The sequence below is a fragment of the Numida meleagris genome, chromosome 6 (genome assembly GCF_002078875.1).
Source record: "Numida meleagris isolate 19003 breed g44 Domestic line chromosome 6, NumMel1.0, whole genome shotgun sequence".
Lineage (NCBI taxonomy): Eukaryota > Metazoa > Chordata > Aves > Galliformes > Numididae > Numida > Numida meleagris.
Genome location: NC_034414.1, coordinates 28341909 through 28359365, shown reverse-complemented (window position 1 = coordinate 28359365; position 17457 = coordinate 28341909). Strand labels below are relative to the sequence as shown.

The following is a 17457-nucleotide window of genomic DNA, read 5'->3' as shown; positions in this document are numbered from 1 at the left end:
GAGAAAAAGAACAGATATGCTTTGTTGGCAAAGTTAACTTTATTTTGACCTCTTATCTTTCCTTTTTCTTTTCAAGTCTGAAGAAGCAGAAAGTAGTTTGGGAAGTGGTTTCTGCAAGCACCTGTGTAAATGTATTTGCTAAAGGAGGAGGTTTATGTCCTCGTACAGATACAGCATTTGACATAAAATGATGCTTTGAGAATGCAGTGAACTCTTTAGTGCAGGGACTCTCAAACTGATTGGTGTTGGAACAGAGCAGGTTCCTTTAATGTAAGCAAAGACTGAAAATGTAAGTATCGTCTAATTCTAGTGTTACTTATGCTAATTTTAGTATAGAGTCTATGTTTAACAAATGCCATTTAAATATGGTCAATTACAACATTTTCCTGGAAAATGGATTCTTCCAGCTAGTTTTTGTGGGTTTTGTTATTGCTGTTTGTTTTGTTTTTGCTTCTGCTTCTAATAGTTCTAATCCCTTGGAGGGAAAGGGAGGAGAGAAAAGGACTGATAAGCCAGTGACACCCTCTCTAGTCCCATTTGTTTTGGATGTCATCTGTTCTGAAGGAAATAAGAACACAGGTATCAAGAAGAGGCTTCAAGAAATCTCAGAGCTAAGATAATTGTTTCCCTGTTCTTTCTGGGGTGAGGCTTTGGAATGGCTGGTGCTGCATGTGTGTTTGCAGGGTTACTTTTTCCCTGAGCGCAGAACTGCTCACATAATGTGCCTGTGTGTCTGTACAGCACCCAGCACACCTCCACACGTGCCGATCCCATTCTTTGCGAAGCCTGTTTGTGTGGGAGCCCTGAGACTGTAGGGACTTTGATTCTAGCTTCAGGAGTTACAGGACATTCTGTGTGAAAAGCCCAATACCTGATCTCCTCTCTGAAGGGAGCAGAGATTTGTGGGGCTGCTGTGGTGATCCCCAGTGGGGCTGGTGACCAGGCCTTGCAGGCACGCTGTCTACCTTACTCACAGCATTCTGTGGCTTGGCTGTGCCTCCTGCAACAGCCAAGGGCTCTCTGGGAGCAGCGTCCTGCTTGCATGCTCAAAGCAGAGAGGGACGACTAGGAACAAGGAGCTTGTGAATTGTAGTCCTAGCTGTGACAGTGATAGATTTGAGTGCTCTCCCATTTGTTCCCCGCCCCAGGTGGGCAGACATATTTCAGCATTCATCCAGCATTTTTCCGCTCTACGTTGCTGAGGCTGCTGACAAAGGAGCATTCTTGGAGAGGCAAAATGCTGGAAAGAAAACATCCTGCACTGGGTGGGAGGGGATGAGCACTCAAGATAACTGGTACCTTAAGTATTTGTGGATGCACTGTGTTGATGATTGCTTGTGTTACATGAGCACCTCTAGAAATGGTGGATAAAGAGCCGCCATTTTGTTATCTGAAAGCTGCCGAGCTGAGGCGAGGGCTCAGAGCCATGGCGGAGCAGGTGTCCTGCCAGGGATGGGTTTGAGCCCTTCAGCAATGCCTGCAGGGGATGCAGCCTTGCTGGCAGTGCTAGCTGCTCACATGGATCCTGATCAGACAGGCACAATCCTGGATCCTTCTGGAAGTTAATGCAAACTTTACTATTAAAATCTAGTCGAACAAAACAAGCACCATCTTGTACAGCTATGTAAACCATAAACTTTTTTGGCAAGGCAGGTGTGGCATCTTCAGTGCCTGGAAAGCACCTAACATGCTGTGTGGGCTCCTTGCTATAATCCAAATTACAAATGCTAAAAAGGCTTTGATATATATATTTTTTAGGTGGTTCTTGGCTTCATTTGGGTAGGCAAGAACTTCATAGAGACTGCATTGGGGCACTCTGCATGTTTCCTCAGGCCCTCATAATTAATCAATGTCAAGCTGTTCCTCCCCATCCTTCTGTGAGGAGGCACCCGTGGAAAGCTGTTCTATAGCCCTGGTTTTAGCTCGTTTGTATTGGCTGCCTAAGAGGGGCTTTGTGTTCCTCATCCATGCCCTCTCTGGGAGCAGGGGCAGTGCTGTCCCATAAGGCCCTCTGGCAGGTATTGTGGTGCAGGCAGCAGGAGGTTTAGGTGAGTTTTCAATGTGTTTGCAAATGCTTTGATGATGGAAACTAATATTCTGTTTTTTGGTGCTCCTCTGGATAGCTCTGGTGCATGGAACTCAGTTTCTGACACAAGGAGTTTGCAAAAATGGCTTCATGCTGGTAGCTCAAGCCCTCAGAGTCATGGTAAATGACAAATATGTCTATCCTTCTGAAGCAAAATGGCTTCTGTGTTTAACTCAATGCTTAACCACTGCATGCTCTGCTGTCAGGCACTTCTGCTTTTAAATTCTATTTACAAAAACAGCTGAAAAGCCTTGCAAGCCTTTCACAGTCTCTTGACATGACACACTGGGGGGACACTTCAGCATCACCAGTCTGCTGCCTGTTAGTGCATTTTTACAGACACTGGGGATCTTTGCATCTCAGGGGCTACAGAAAGACATGGCTGTACCAGAGCAATTCCAAGCGAACTGCTGGTAGACAAGAACTGGGCAAAAATCTGGTCTGGTTTTACAGTGTTTTTATAGTCTAGTCCAGGTCTCTATAAACCATTTAAAATTGCCTTCAGGTTTAAATTTTCCAATTTCCCATTTGGAACAGGTGTTGCCAGGTTATAGAAAGCATTGCAGTTAAGGAACAAAAACATTTATAAAAAACTCTGCTGTTACAAATTTTGGCAAATCTCTGACAGATGAGAATTGAAAAAAAGAAAGTTTGCCCCACCCAAGTTAAAAACAAGTGCAGACCTTGCTTACTTTTCCCAGCTGTCAGATTTTAATAGGGTTCTTAGTAATGCGTGAATCTTCAAAAGACCCAGCAGTATAGAGCTAATATGTTTTCATATGAAAATATTCAATTTCTCAATTGTTTTTCATCTTGTTTAATTGAGAGGGGGAAAGAGAGCAAAGAATTTTTTTTTGTAATGTCAAAAAACAAATTTCTGAGATGCACGTTGCTGGAGTGGTTAATAACCATCCCAAACTAGGCTTCAGGCAATGTTTTTTCAACAGCTTTAACCTCAAAGCATGGAGCAGACAGCTTTGTAGGCAACTGTTACACCAAGGTGATTATGGTAGTGACTCACACTTCCCTGTAAGGCATCCAGCTATCAACACACTTGGAGAGTGTGGCTTTGTGCATGCAAGCAGGGTGTCAGTGAGTGCCCACTTGCCAGCCAGCTCCAAACTGCAGAGCTCTGAAGTGCTTTGACAGCGTGCTGGGTTCATGGTGTGTCAGAGAGCAGCTCTGGTTCCCTCGGGCTTGTGAGAGACTTTAGAGATGGAGCTTAGGAAGGGGAAGTGCAAGGCAGGTTTAACTTCCTATCTGTTTTCCTTACTCGATCCTCATGGCACACGTTTAAAGTCTGCTGAAATCTTCCTGTGAGCAGATGGTTGGATTTGGGGAGGAAGTAAGGATCTGACTATCTAACCACTAAGCAAGGCTTGCTACTATACTGTCCTGTTGAAACTCTAGGCCAGTGATTATGGAAAGAGAACTGATAATACTGAGTCCTTGGGAGGAGAGCATGAACTTGGAAAAGAGACCCGGTATTGCTGCAGGCAGGTTGGAGTGCAGCTGAGGGTATAATGGTAACCCACCTACAGATGTTGAGCTTCGCAGGGAACAAGCTGATAGAAGGGGAGGACTTGTCTGTATGTGTACTGTGGCTTTCACTGTCTCCAAAATATAAGGCAGAAACTAGGCTGACTTCAGAAAAGGGAAACAGCAGTGATGTAGTGTGGAGGACATTAGGGTGAGGACTTGGGGTGTTGGAATTCCTGTGCTGAGAGACTGATGAGAAAGGAGTGCCACGTGTGTGTAGAAAAACAGGCTGCATCTGCAGTACACGCTTGGAAAGAAGGGACATTCAGAAAGATGCAAATTCAAAACTTCTAATGGGAAGTAGTTTTTCATGTAGTGTGCAGTTAGATAGTCAGCTGATGACATTGGGAAGCAGCAAAATGTGGCCTTGGCAGTGTGCAGGTTTATGCTGCTGCAGGTAGTATCTACAGATGATATAAGTAATGCTTTAACAAACAAATAACTGGTGATATAAAGCTGGCCATATCCGTGGTTCACCCACAAGGGCCAATCTTGATAGGCTGTTTGGATTTCTCCATACTTGGTGATGGGTTTCTTGCACCTCTGACTAAAGTTGTCTCGTACCAGATGCTGTTTGTGTCAGGGCACTGGGCAAGCTGGGCTGATGTGACTCAGTATTGCCCTTCCCGTGTGGGTTGTGTTTGGCTTTGCACATCTTGTGTTTTCAGAAGTGAGGCAGAGTGAGTAATGTTTCCCTTCTATTAAAGAAAATGGAATGGCAAAGACCCTTTAAAAAAAAAAATAAATGAAACACATACATTTTTTTAATTTTAGGTTCCCTTCAGGCAAAGTCAGCTTTGGTAGGCAGCTTAAACTGCATTATAGATTATATTGCTATTGTCATAAAAACAAAGTGTGGCGTGCTGTGTTTTCGGAAACTAAACAAAACCAATATCTTTCTTTTCCTCCCACTCTCCCTCCCTCTTTTTTCGTTTCTTTCAGTTTTTAATAAGCGACCGTGACAGAGACCCTCAGTGTAACTTGCATTGCTCCAGGTCCCAGTCGAAACCCCTCTGTGCCTCTGATGGCAGAACATACGAGTCCATGTGCGACTACCAGCGAGCCAAGTGCCGGGAGTCCAGCCTGAGCGTGACACATCGCGGCCGGTGCAAAGGTAAGTGGATTTCAAACCCCTTTGAGGAGGGAAATGGCAGTCCTACCCACTAACAGACTAGTTGCTTGAGTTCGTTACCATGCACTGTGAGTAAACTGATTGAAATTAAGCATCAGTGAAAGCGTGGATATCCGAATCTGGGATGTCGGTGGCAGAGGTAAGAACAAATGGAATTATTAGTGAAAGAAGTCAAAGGAGCTGGAGGCACCACAGAAGAAGGCCCCAGGTACGTGTGCATGGAGCAGAATGAGCTGACTCATGGAAATGCAGAATCAGATCCTGAAAGAGGAGGTTTTCCTTGCTACTGCACCAGAGAGAAACTGGGATAACTTTGCGCACTAGGAATGTGGAGTGAGGAAAAATGTGCATGCATATTAGATGTGCAAGCCTGAAAAAGGACCTTTTCACTATTTCTGTGCTGAGCTAAATAAGAAGACTGAATGCATGTAAGTCTTTACATGGCTTCTGCCTTTACACCTTTACTTAGAAGTGAGAATATTGTCTTTCCTTCAATTCAGCATTTCTGCTGCATAGTGTAGAGGTGAAGCTGCAACTTTTTGATTTTAGGAATGTTGGTGTCTTGTCACACAAATGGTTTACTTCTGCAGTGAAGTGAAAAATCATCGAGTGCATTTTCTGAGAGCACAATTGACTCAGAGGGCAGATGGCACAGATGTTTTTAGCAATTGGTTAAAGTGACAGGAGAAACTCATTAAAATCCCTGTGGAAGGATAAATAGGCATATGTTTAAGCCTGACTTAGTTATGAAAGCTTTTTTTTTTTTGCTGTTATAAAAAGTATTTTTAAATCTCTGTCAGAATTGCTTGTTCCAAACTGGCAATCTCTTTTCAATGTATTGACAAGCTTTATAGTTTAGGTGAATTATCAGCATGACCTCAAGTACTGCTGTCTTTTAAATGGTTGAAAAAGGCTTACTTGTATGATTTTTCTTAGCACTGCTGGGTTGTTTTATGGCAGCTTCTCTCCTACAGCAGAGTGGCTTAAATAAAGAGAAAAGAAAAGCCTAGTTCCACACTGAAACTGGCACATAAACTGGCACTGTTCAGTCACTTAAAACATAGGATCTGCAATGTAGTACATTTGTGTGCAAAAATGTCTGTTTCTGGAAATGGGGAAAATGCAGATTGCAAAACTGTACAGTCTGTCATGATTGCAAGGACTCCCAGAGAACTAACTAAATTTGTTCTCTTAAGCACAGGTGAAATATACTTTTCCTTTTTGCCCGCTCAGATAACTGAAATGTTTAGCTGAAACTGCTTGTGTTCTCCTTTTCATTTTCCCATTACTCCATTTCACTTTGCAGCCACCTAATAATGTGGCAATGTTTGACAACTGCAAGTCTTGCTTTTAGCCCACTGTCTAACACTCCAGTGAATCTCTGGGAAGTAGGAATAATCATTTAACTATTATATTTAACTTTGCTGGTGTTGCTATGGAAAAGTACTTTATTCTTCTAGTCACAGTGGGAGTTTGGCCTCTGCTTGTGCATAGAGATCATTGTTCTTGCAAATGCAGACAGTTGCAAGACAGGTGTGCCTAACTACAGGTCTGTATCTTGTATTCTCAACAAGGCAATTATCACCAGTAGTTCTTGAGTGAGCACCAGGTTCATGCTGAACACCCTTTGTTCCTTCTGCATGATAAAGATGCTCTACAGGGGAACTCCTATAGAACTAGAAGGCATCCTGGAGGCCAATCTGGTAAACACCATGTCCAAGACTTTATTCTTGTGAAATTAGAAATCTTAACTTCTGCTTCCTTTTGCAGGGAGGAAATGGCAATCTGGTAAATAAAATAAGGAAAAGAGGAAATATGTTGTCCTACTCCTCAGATTACCTTAAGTTTCCAACTCCATGTCCTGATAACTTGAACTGTACTGTGCTAAGGCAAGCAGAATGGTTTCCATAGTGAGAACAGAACCTTTTGGAATCAGTTTAGCTTTCTACTCTCTCTCAAGAAGCATTTGAAGATGAAACCTTGTCATTCCTTTGGGAACTGTAACTTTTATTCAGTAAAATTCATCCAGCACTACATTATCCTAACTCCTTCCCAACCCTTACAGACACGCATGTCACGAAGGATTAAAAGTCAAGAGTAGCTTAAAATGATCAAACTATGGCATCCATGACAAATGGAGCCTTGTTGATGAGATTCCAGAGAATCATTCCAGACGGCATAGCAGCTATGTGTAAAATACACAGCAAAGCACATGTACCTGGATCTGTGGTCAGCTGGCATGGTAAGATCTTACATTAAATAACAGAATTCTACAGGAGTGCAGGACAAATACTTGTTAAATGAGTCTTGGCAAGCTGTCAAGACTGTGCAGTGATTTTTTGAGTATATTGGGTATCTGTGTCTTAATCACCTAAGTTCAATGTTAACTGGCAGTTTGTAGGAACTTGTTTGCCCTATTTAATTAAAAAAAAGAGATGGAGTGTGTTCGGAAGTTTTTCCCTTTAGATTTATAGTGATTGGTTTTGAAAGTGATGGTACAGAAGCTTGTTCTGCAATTACAAGTCAGTATGTAGGATGAATCTGTCTGTAAGTTACTGGTGGGAATTGTAACAGAAGTCTTCAGCCCGTATTCCTGGAAGACCTTGGTGAACGCAACTTTTGGCTAGTGTGCTGGAAAGGGGGATCTCATTGTAACTAGCGATGTGTTGCTTGAAAGATCTTTTTTCCTCTACCTACTGTTCTCGTTGGGAGGGAAAAATTGTTTTTTTTTTTTTTTGTTTGTTTTTTGTTTCTGTCCATTTGCTAGATTAATGTATTCTGTCTTTGAACTTTCTTATTCCTAGTAAAGGGTAGAAAAAAACAAGTCCCTCTTTCTCAAAATCTGATATTTTCAGTCCTTTTGCAAATCTTGGCATGCTTTTAGGTCTGCTCCAAATAAGGTAGGGAGCAGCAGTGGTGTCTGGGTATTAGAGAAGCAGCAAAGTATGTCAGCATGGAAGGAAACATGTTGGAAATGGCAGGACTTTAGAAGTGAAATGGGAAAACAGTGGGGAGTGTGGAGAATGATTGACACTGTGTGAGGCAGATGAGCACATTTTTGTAGTTGGCTCAACTTCCACTTTTGCCTATTTTGTATAAAGACACAGATCATTGGCTGGAGAAAAAGGATATAAATCTGCTGATTTTGGAATAGCTGGACTGTCTTCTGCCTGATGGGGGTCTGGCTTGTATGTGAGATGGTTACCTAATGCGACTATTAATAGTTCAAAAGCTGTTTGGATCAATTTTTGCCCTTCGGGCTTTTGATAAAAACAAAACTAGATAGCTAGATTTTTGTGGTTACACAGTATAGATTTGCTGCTAGTGTTCTGTAGGTGCCCAGAGATGTTTTGCTTTGTATTATTAAGATATCTTTAGTCTTCATACCATGATGCTGTGTGGTGTCAAAAATGCCTCTGCCTGTTGAAGAGAGGATGCTGGAATTTTTGGGGCCTATTCAGGAGTGCACTGTGTATATTATGAGGGACATGGTGGTCTTGTTTGAATAAACTATTCATGGATAAGATCAGCCATGGTAACTAGCCAACTTCATTGCAAAATCCAAAATTATGTGCACCTGTATTCTGCAGATTAGGCCCCAGATGTCAGAAACATCACGTGTGGTTCAGTCTCCTGGTTGCCAGCTACCAGCCTGAGAATGAATTTTCTTTAAAAGGCAGCTGTCTGAACTGCAGTGAAACTGTCTTAAGTTTGAAGACATTTAAAGTAAAATTACTAAACAGCTTGGCTTTTTTAAAAGTCATCCTGGTTTGTTTTTTCATCTTTCTTTGCAAAGGGAGAAGGTCTTCTTTAGTCTATCTGGGCTGTAAAACTGAACTGCAGTAATGACATTCTGTTTTATAAGCTTGGTGTTTGATAATTCTGAGAATATTTTTAAGAAAAGAGAAGAAAATGTGCTGAAACGCTCGACTAAACAGTGCAGAATAGGGTGCATGAGCCTACATCATAACATCGGGCTTTAGTGAAATTTGTAATGCATCTTATATTTGGGGTGAGCCATTTGGCAGCTACTTTTTAATGCTTGGCACTTATGTAGTATTTTATATCTTCTAATTAATAAAGCAAAAATAGCAAGGTGAAGTAATCCCACTGAAATCACATGTTGTTGCAAACATGATAAAAATGCCAGCCTGTGGAGTGAGAAAGAGAAGGGTTGACAGTCCTTTTAAAAACAAATAGGTAAATGTTCATATTAAAGGCACTATTCTGACTGGAACTGATCTCTGAAACAACAGACAAAAAAAGATAGCAGCATACACACACCTCTCCTGCCTGTGCAGTAGAGATGATTATTCCAAGTCAAGAATGTGAGAGGATGAGGATGATGAGGCATGACCTTTGGAAATCAGTGAGGGAGGATGGGAGAAATAATTAGTGCTGAGTGTTCATGAAGAGGAGAAAAATTTGCCATCTTCTCTGTGCTTCTTCAGCAGCAATTTCTGAAATGATGCCTCTTGAGCAAAAGGTTGAATTGTGAAAGAGGGTGTTGCCACAGTGATGAGCTCTTAAACTCTTTGTTGTAGTGGTGGTATGCTACACAATGTGATCAACTGTGTGAAAGGAGAGTTTGATCTGTAAAGACCTGTTAAAATTGCTAGGAAGGGCAGAATCACTTCAGTGTACCATGTTTATACCATCTTCTTCTTATGGTGAGGGCTTGATTTTGTGTGCATTGGGTGAACTGAACAAAGATTGGAGATGACTGTCCTCTACCTGGACTCCAAGCATCTTCATGCTAGAAGGGTACCGCAGAAGGTTTATTCCTACCATCATGGTGAAGAATCCAGTTTGTGAGGATTTAAGTGCACCAGCACTGATGTAGATACTATGTGGAAGTGCTTTACATTTCTGTTTTGTGATAATGTCATATGTCATGCCAAGCAAGGTTAGGCTCCTAGGCTTGAACAGGAGATCTGCAGGTGATGGTTAGCCATTCCAGTTAACAGCATTGCCAGTGCTTCTTTTCCAGCAGAAGGAACTAGCATGTAGCTTGCAAACCTGTCCTCCAGTGGAGGTGCGCAAACAGAGTCTGATTGGTCACTTTTGCATCCAAAAATTGAAATTCCAGCCTTCATGTTATATCAAGGCTAGTTTCATCAGCAAATGAACAAAAAAAATCTACTACTGCTTCTTGAAATTCAGTGTAAATTTAAGACAGTCTTTGCACTCTGTAATAAAATTAGTCTTTTTATGAGTTGGTCATAGATCCACCTGAGATCAAAGGCCCACTTGCTGAGGGCATTGTGCAAACAACTCCGAACAAGTTACAATGTAAACATGGGAGTTACATAGAATCGGTGGGGATACAAGGTCACAGGGAGGTGAGGTCTCTGGTTGTTGGTCAATGGCAGAACTGATGCTAGGCCTTCTTGCTTTGTAACCCAGTGCTTAAGCTACAGGTATCTGTGCTGAATATTTTGCTGTGAATAATGATGATCTTTTTCCAAACAGAAGGAGGCTGATTTCCGTAATTTCATAAGACTTCTGAAATACTTACTGGGGAGTGTGTTAATGTGATACATTTAAAATGAAATTGCACAGACTGTTAGCAAACCTGAAGCTTAGTCTCTTGAGTGAAGTACTTATCTTGAACACTTTTTGCACTGAAAATCTTTCAGTCGGTGGATTCCTGTGAAAAGGAAGGAGATGCTGGTCTTTGTGTCAGTCCCGTAGAAGCAGATGTTTGCTGTTTTCCTTCTTTACAGACTGAACAGCAGTACTGTTAAACATTGTGCTTTTGAATGTAAACACAGAGTCAATCTGTATCTCTCTGGGATGGAGATCTCCTCTTTGAGCCGTCAGTCAGTCTTATCTGGGCCTGTGTTCCATAAAGGTGCGCTGGACCTGGAAGGGGTTAAGGTCATGCAGGCATCGGCTGAAATAAGTGCAGAACCAAGTTCTTAACCCCTTCAAGCTCAGCTCACAGAGCACTGTTTCTTCTTGATGGCAGAGTAGCTGGTATGAGGAAGTATAATGCATACCTATCTGTAAGCTATGGGACTAGAGGTAGAAGATGCGTTTCAGTAAGCCACAGACATCTACCTTGTCTGAACCACGTGAAGGTGAAAGCTTAGCTTGGTGACTGGTTATTTTGCCATATAACTGGGAGAATTGCTCAGAGAACCTTTGCTGGGGCCATCCCTGCTTTCACATTGTTTGCTTCTCAGCCTAAATTATTCGGTCTGTGCTCAGTTACAGGCTGTTAACGCTAGCACAAACACAACTTCCTCCAGAAGGACCTTTCAGTGTGTGAATATTGTGCATGGAAGAAGCCTCAAATGTCCTTGGATGTCCATAAATGCTATTGCCAAGAGGAATTAGGCAGCTCCTCATTAATTGTCTCAAAGTTTGACACTATAGTTTTGTCTTTGGGAGTCATCACTGCTAACTCCATAGCTGCCTTTTTAATGTCCAGGTAATGGTTGTTGATGCCATTTTTGTTTTCCTCTCAGCTGCATTATGCATCTGGTAGCTATGAAGAATCCAAATGGTTATTTGCAAGCTAAGTGGGGTTTGCTTTTCTTTTTGTAGATGCTGGCCAAAGCAAGTGTCGTTTAGAGAGAGCTCAAGCACTGGAACAAGCAAAGAAGCCCCAGGAAGCAGTCTTCATCCCAGAATGCAATGAGGATGGATCATTCACGCAGGTAAAGTTTCTGTTGTCTTCCTTCAGGCAGACTCTCAGTGGCTGCAAGGGATTTACTGTTAAGGTATGAGTCAAGTGAGGATGGCAATGTGTGTACACAGTCTGATTCAGTTACTAAGGTGAAGGTGTCGAAAGCTGAGGACTTGTTTGACCAATAGGAAACTTTGATTCAGTCACTGTTTGTACCTTAAGAGACATACATATGTGATGGCATCCACCTCCAGTGTAGCACAGAAGCAAATCTTCTATGCTGGAAGTTGCAGGGGAGGCCAAGTTTTCTCTGAAGATGAGCTGAAGAGTGCATTTTGACCAACACAGAACAAGGTGAACCAGGCTTTCTCTGCTTTTACCTGTGCTTCGTCTATCTCAGCATAAGAATGGTCTGTTGAGCCTCTTCCCTCTGTATGGCACTTGTTATGGACATACTCTTGCTTCCTAGTCTTTGCCCTGTTGTGATCTGAGGGTCTAGAAAAGAAGTGATGAGAATTGTTTGGGGTTTCTGATTCTTAAGTATTTGCTTGCTGGAACTAAGTGATGTGCTGGGTTAGTAGACTGTTTCATAATGTTGCTTCTCTTGAGAAGCAGTTATCCCAAGCAGGGGTAGCAGGGGAGTTGTTGGCCTTTAATACCTGTGCAAAATCAGTAGTCAAGCTTGGTCACTGAGCATCCTTCACAAATAGTTCAACTGGGAGGGGTCGTGCAGGGTCCCAGAGTTGTGGCCAAAGGAAAGCATGAAGGAAATTTGGAGAGGAAGAATTGTCTGCTAATCAAAGAATGGTTTGCCTTGGAAGGGACCTTAAGGGTCATCTAGTCCACCCCCTGTGCCATGGGCAGGGACACCTTTCACTAGATCAGGTTGCTCAAAGCCCCATGCAACCTCACCTTGAACACTTCCAGTGATGGGACGTTGCCAAGGCAGGGTAGAAATGTGCAGTGATATTTGGCTCTGTTACCACAGGCATGTTGAGTAGTGTTCAAGTGCTGACTGAACTGGATGTTAAAAATGGTTCATGTGCAGTTCCCTGGCAGATAGGAGAGGTAAGATGTTTGCTTGCTATGGCGGATCTCAAAAACCCAAATTCTGTATCCTTGGTGGTTTTGTGAGTTTGGATAAATGATGCAACATTTTGTCGTAGCTTCCCTATATCTAGTACTGTTCTAGATATCTTGTGCCTCTGAGAAATCTGAGGATTTGGTAGTTATTGTTGTTTGCAAAGTCTTTTGAAGGTTTTAAGAAAAAATCCAAAATAAAATCAGTATTGGCTTCAAAAAGCTTTGGGGCTGGTTCAAACACTTTGCAATGCCTGGGGAAAAAGGAGAGGAAAGATTTTTTTTTTGTGATAACCCATGAAAAATCTGTATTCACTCTCAGCCTTACGCTCCCATTATCTGTTGCGTGGGAGTGTTTTTGTTTTGTTGGTTTTTTTTCTTTTTCATGGTGAAGTGGGGAAAGTTTTATCCATCGTGCCAAATTTGCATACTTCTTTGGAGCAGCATCGTATTAATGTGCAGTATGGAGCATCTGTGGAAGGTGGGAGTAAGAGAGATGTGGCCACAGTTCCTTAAAATCTTAACTACAGCCTCAACCAATTGTTGAAATTGGATTTTGTGCAGAGTTGCTCAGGTTATGTTGGCACTGGAATGGAATACTTATAAAAACCTAGCATAGCAGCCAACTAATTGTTGCATGTTGAGCTTCATAGTTCAAGAAGAAAGGAGTGAGGAAAGCTGACTTTTCAGTGTTTGTCAGCTGTCCATCAGCTTCTTGGAGAGTAAAGTAGGGGGTGCAGGTGAATCCTTATAAGCTAGAATGAGGATGGAGTTGATAAATCTTTATTTTAGACAGGTTTAGCTGGCAGATGGGTACTGGCATCTGGGCTGTGGAGCAGTTATTGGGTCTCTTTTCTGCACATTCCCTGCCCATTGTGGTTTGCCAGTGTTTTCAGTGGAGGAGCAGCATGAAACTGCTTAGAAAAATTGTGTATTATGATCTGATGGCCAAGTGATGTTTCACATTCTTCCTTTATTTAGTTCTATCTGTGAACATGAAAATTCTTTTGTTTTACCTGGCATGTGAAGGAAAGCCCGTGATCCCTTTGCAACTGGCATTAACTGAAATTCATATCATTCCTTGGATCTTAACGCCCTGTGTTCCACATACCTCAGGAACAAGCTTCATCAGTTATATTGCAACATTTAAGGTCATTGTCCCTGCCGAAGATGTGAATGAAAAACAATGGCCGAGGAAGCTAACTGGTTTCAGTCTGCATTTGAGCCAAACATTTTAGCTTCTGGTTCAAATTAATATAACTTGATTTTAAAAGCATGATTAAAAAGTAGAATTTTGGTAAACAATATAAACAGCTTTTGCTTCCAGCAGCTCACAAATAGATCTGGTCTGTTGGAGGTTGTTTGGACACTGTATCTCTTCAGCAGAGAGTTGGCACCCCCAGGTTCTGCTCTGCAGAAGAGCTGTGTAGGCTGGTTCTTCAAGTACCTGGGGGCTTGCAGAAGTCAGATCTGTGCTGTTATTAGTTTATTCTGGTTCGGTACCCCCTGAGTAGCTCCATCCAAACTCCAAAATCTCATATGGGAAGCTTACAACACAGTAGCATCTCTCAGTGATGTTTGAAGGAGGAATATCCTGTAAGATCTTTAGCTTTGGATCCCTGTCCCGACAAGAATCTAACCAGTTACACACATTTCAGGGTATACCCTGTACCTGGACTTGCCTGGGGAAGGTTTTTCCGCAGTTTCATCCCTGTCATGTAACTTTTATTGCAGACATGTTTAAGGTGAAAGAAAAATTTTGATGAGAGGGATAAAATATGCGTGTGTATACATAGAATATCAGATGTCTTGTTACAGCACTCACAGATCTTGAGCTGAGCCTCTTCCTTGTAGATATATACAGAACACGTAGATGTTCAGGTCAACATTACTGTCCTTGCTGTCAGACTTCAAAATATCTGTTTTTGTTTCGTTTACGAGTGGAAATTCATGAAATTCTTGTGGGACCAAGAGACAGAAACAGTGCAGGTTTGGAAACTGCTTTTAGTAGAGTTAACAGTATGTTCTCAGAACCTACTTGATCTTTACCAGATTGAGCTGTTGATTTTGTTTCGTCATCATCCTCTTGATTAGAAACCAAATTCCTATCGTATGTTGCACTACAGGTAAACACAGAAAAAAGTGCTAAGTGAGGCTTTTTGAGGCAGCTCATGTCTACACATTTTAGCTCCTTGAATTTCAAGCAGAACAAAACTGATTGAGTTTGGGGACTGGATGTACCACACTTTGGATGAGTCTGTAGGCTTGGGAACAGAGCATAGCTGCTCTGGTGTTCTGCCCCTTGCAATGTGTGCTGCACAGGAAGCAGCTAGCAAGGGGGGACCTTGCTGGTCTTAGTTCCTCCTGCTCTCCTGCAGAAGAACTGGCTCAAAGACCGAACAGTTGGATGTAATAGCAGTGGTAAAAGGGAGGAGGGCCTGAGGGCAAAGGCTTTGCTTTGGTTTATGTTTAAGCACTTTGAAGGCATCCTGTATGTCTTACACACACTCCTATAGACTTTTTTAATAGCCTGCAAAATCTGGACTGAAAAGAAATGTTGCCACTTATATTGATGGATGTCCAGTGTTCCTAGGCAGGGCTACTTATAATGAATTTTGTGTACTGTATGAAGGGGAGCAGCCACCTGTTAATTCCTTATTTTACATAACTGTACCTATGCAACGTGTCCATTGCTTCTCTTACTCTAGGAGTTTGTGTATTGCCAAGACCTTATCAAGCCTCCCTTTTAGCACTGCTTGTACATCTGAAAATGTAATGTGGATCTTCAGTGTGGAAGAGGTGGTGGCATTGCAGGCACAATAGAATGGCTGTGTATAGGGGCAGACCTGGTGAATTGCTCTGGAAAATGGAGTAAAGCTATTTCTTCATATTTCAATCGCTGTGTGAGGAAAATTACTCATATAACAAAAGTTCTCGGTAATTAACCAATAGTAATATAAGCAGGCAGATAAAATTTGGGTTATTCAGAACACAAGGATGTTTGATGGGAGTAATTTGATTAGTTGTACAAAACTGAGGTCACGTACTGTTGTGCAGAATTGGACATGGCTAAAACCAGTTTCTGTTCCCAAGACTTTCTCTCTCCTTTTTGTTGTTATGCTGTATTTTGCATAAATGCCATTCCCTTTCCATGCTGCACTTAACCTGCTGTGATCTGTTCTTCATAAACAACAGGCTCTATTGGGTAATCTGCGCACTTTCTTTTGCTGCCTAGTGCCATTGGGCTTGTTGCCATGGGCTGAGAGAGACTTGCATTCTTCATAGCTTTCCCCCAAGCAGTTTTTTTTTTTTTAAAAAAGGTTGCTGAGGTTTTAAACAGAATCAGTTTCAGACAAATGAATATGAACATGAATAATCTTAACCTTACTCTGAGGGTGTAGTCTTGTGTGGCTTTTTGTGATGTCTTGCAATTTTTCCACCTCCTTTCACAGTTTAGCTTTGCTTTCTTTTTCTTTCAAGTCTGCCAGCGAGTGGCTGAGATATATATATTTATGGCATTTCTTCAAGGAAGAACCAGTCTAGAAAGTAAAGGAAAAGATTTTTAAAACACGAGTGGGAGACCTTATGGAAAGTGACAGTATAAGATCATTCATCCTTAATGTTAAGAGTCACTTTTTGCTTCTGAGAGGATCAATGTGACTTTAGCTGGGGATTGCTCTCCTGCTAAAAGTGATATCTGTGCAGAGTGTGTCTGTTGGCAGTACTCTTGGACATGGCTGACATGTTTTTGCCACAAATCACTTTTCCCCTATTATATTAATGGTGAAATTGCCATGAAGCAAATGTTTCTTGAACAGCACACAGATGTGAGGAAGGATGCTGCAAGAAAGCCTCGGTGGGAATATGGGACTGTGTCTGCACAATGTCATTTGGGAAGAGTTAAATGTGAGCAGGGAACAGAAAAAGCGATGAGAACAGTTTAAAGGATTGAAATCCCAAAGAAGCTCAAACTTAAGTTGTAGGCTGATTGCTGCCTGAAATTGTCAGTAAAGGAAAGGCAGGCTTCTGACAACAGTCAGCTGACAGCCTGGAAGAAAGAAGGACCCAGTCCAGATCTAAGCAGTCCTGTGAGACGTTGAAACCAGAGCAGAGGTGCCACCACTTGAGGTAAGGATAAAGAAGCAGCCCCTTGATTTGCCTTTGTCAAAAGATTGAGAAGCGAGGATGCAGCTCGCTTGTTAAGAAGTTTTAAACTGCTTGGGAGTCTGATTCTGGCATTGCCAGTGAAATGCTGAAGAAACCCAAACATTGGTGGCTTTTTCGCTCAGGAATTAAGAGGCAAGGGTGTCTGCCAGTGACCGTGGTTTTAATGTTTTCATATTGTAATGAAGACAATGAAGGCAGGTGTTCATTCATGCAGCCAGTGGCTAGTGTGGTAGCTGCTGTTTAATTTCATGCATTGTGATGGCACAGAGGAATAAGAAGCTGCTGCCACACTCTTAATTTGGGCAATGGCAGCAGAGCAATTTTCGTTGGGCTTCTCCCTCGAGTTTTTTGTCATTCAGTTGAGGCACAGCTAAGGTGGCATATCTCTTACCCCAGAAATATGAAAGGGTTGTTCTGCATATTCAGGGATGCATATGCTCGCAGGGCTTTAAACTGCGGTTCAATTTTTTTTTTTAATTTTTTTTTTGAAAGCGTAGCTGTTAGTGGGGAATCTGGACCTCATATGATTTGCAGGTTTTATTTCTCTGGTTCCCTCCTGTGTAACTTACAATGTTTAGCTGTTGGACAGGTGTATGGCAACTTGAGTTGTCTAGCTGTCTGTAATTAGCCTTTCCTGCAGCACTGAGCACTCTGGAGCTTGGTTAGTCATTTTGTATATGGAACTGATAATGTCTTTTTCATATGTCAAAGCATAGCTTTAGAAGATTAATGAGAGGGGGAAAAAAAGAGGAGTCAAACTCACTTTTGGTATAACTCAAATAAGAAGCTCAATAGCCGAAGATTACATTTGTGCAGTAA

The 17457-nt window shown here is 41.9% G+C and overlaps 1 protein-coding gene across 7 annotated transcripts in view; it reads left to right on the top strand.

Moving 5' to 3' along the window:
* The window catches only part of SMOC1 (SPARC related modular calcium binding 1), a 164244-nt gene that overhangs the window by 74420 nt on the left and 72367 nt on the right, over positions 1-17457 (top strand). For all 7 annotated transcript variants that reach the window (XM_021403152.1, XM_021403153.1, XM_021403148.1 and 4 more), the window contains exons 2-3: positions 4568-4739; positions 11310-11422. In XM_021403152.1, coding sequence (XP_021258827.1) covers positions 4670-4739; positions 11310-11422 — 183 coding nt within the window. In that variant the 5' untranslated portion in view covers positions 4568-4669. The remainder of the gene's footprint in view (positions 1-4567; positions 4740-11309; positions 11423-17457) is intronic.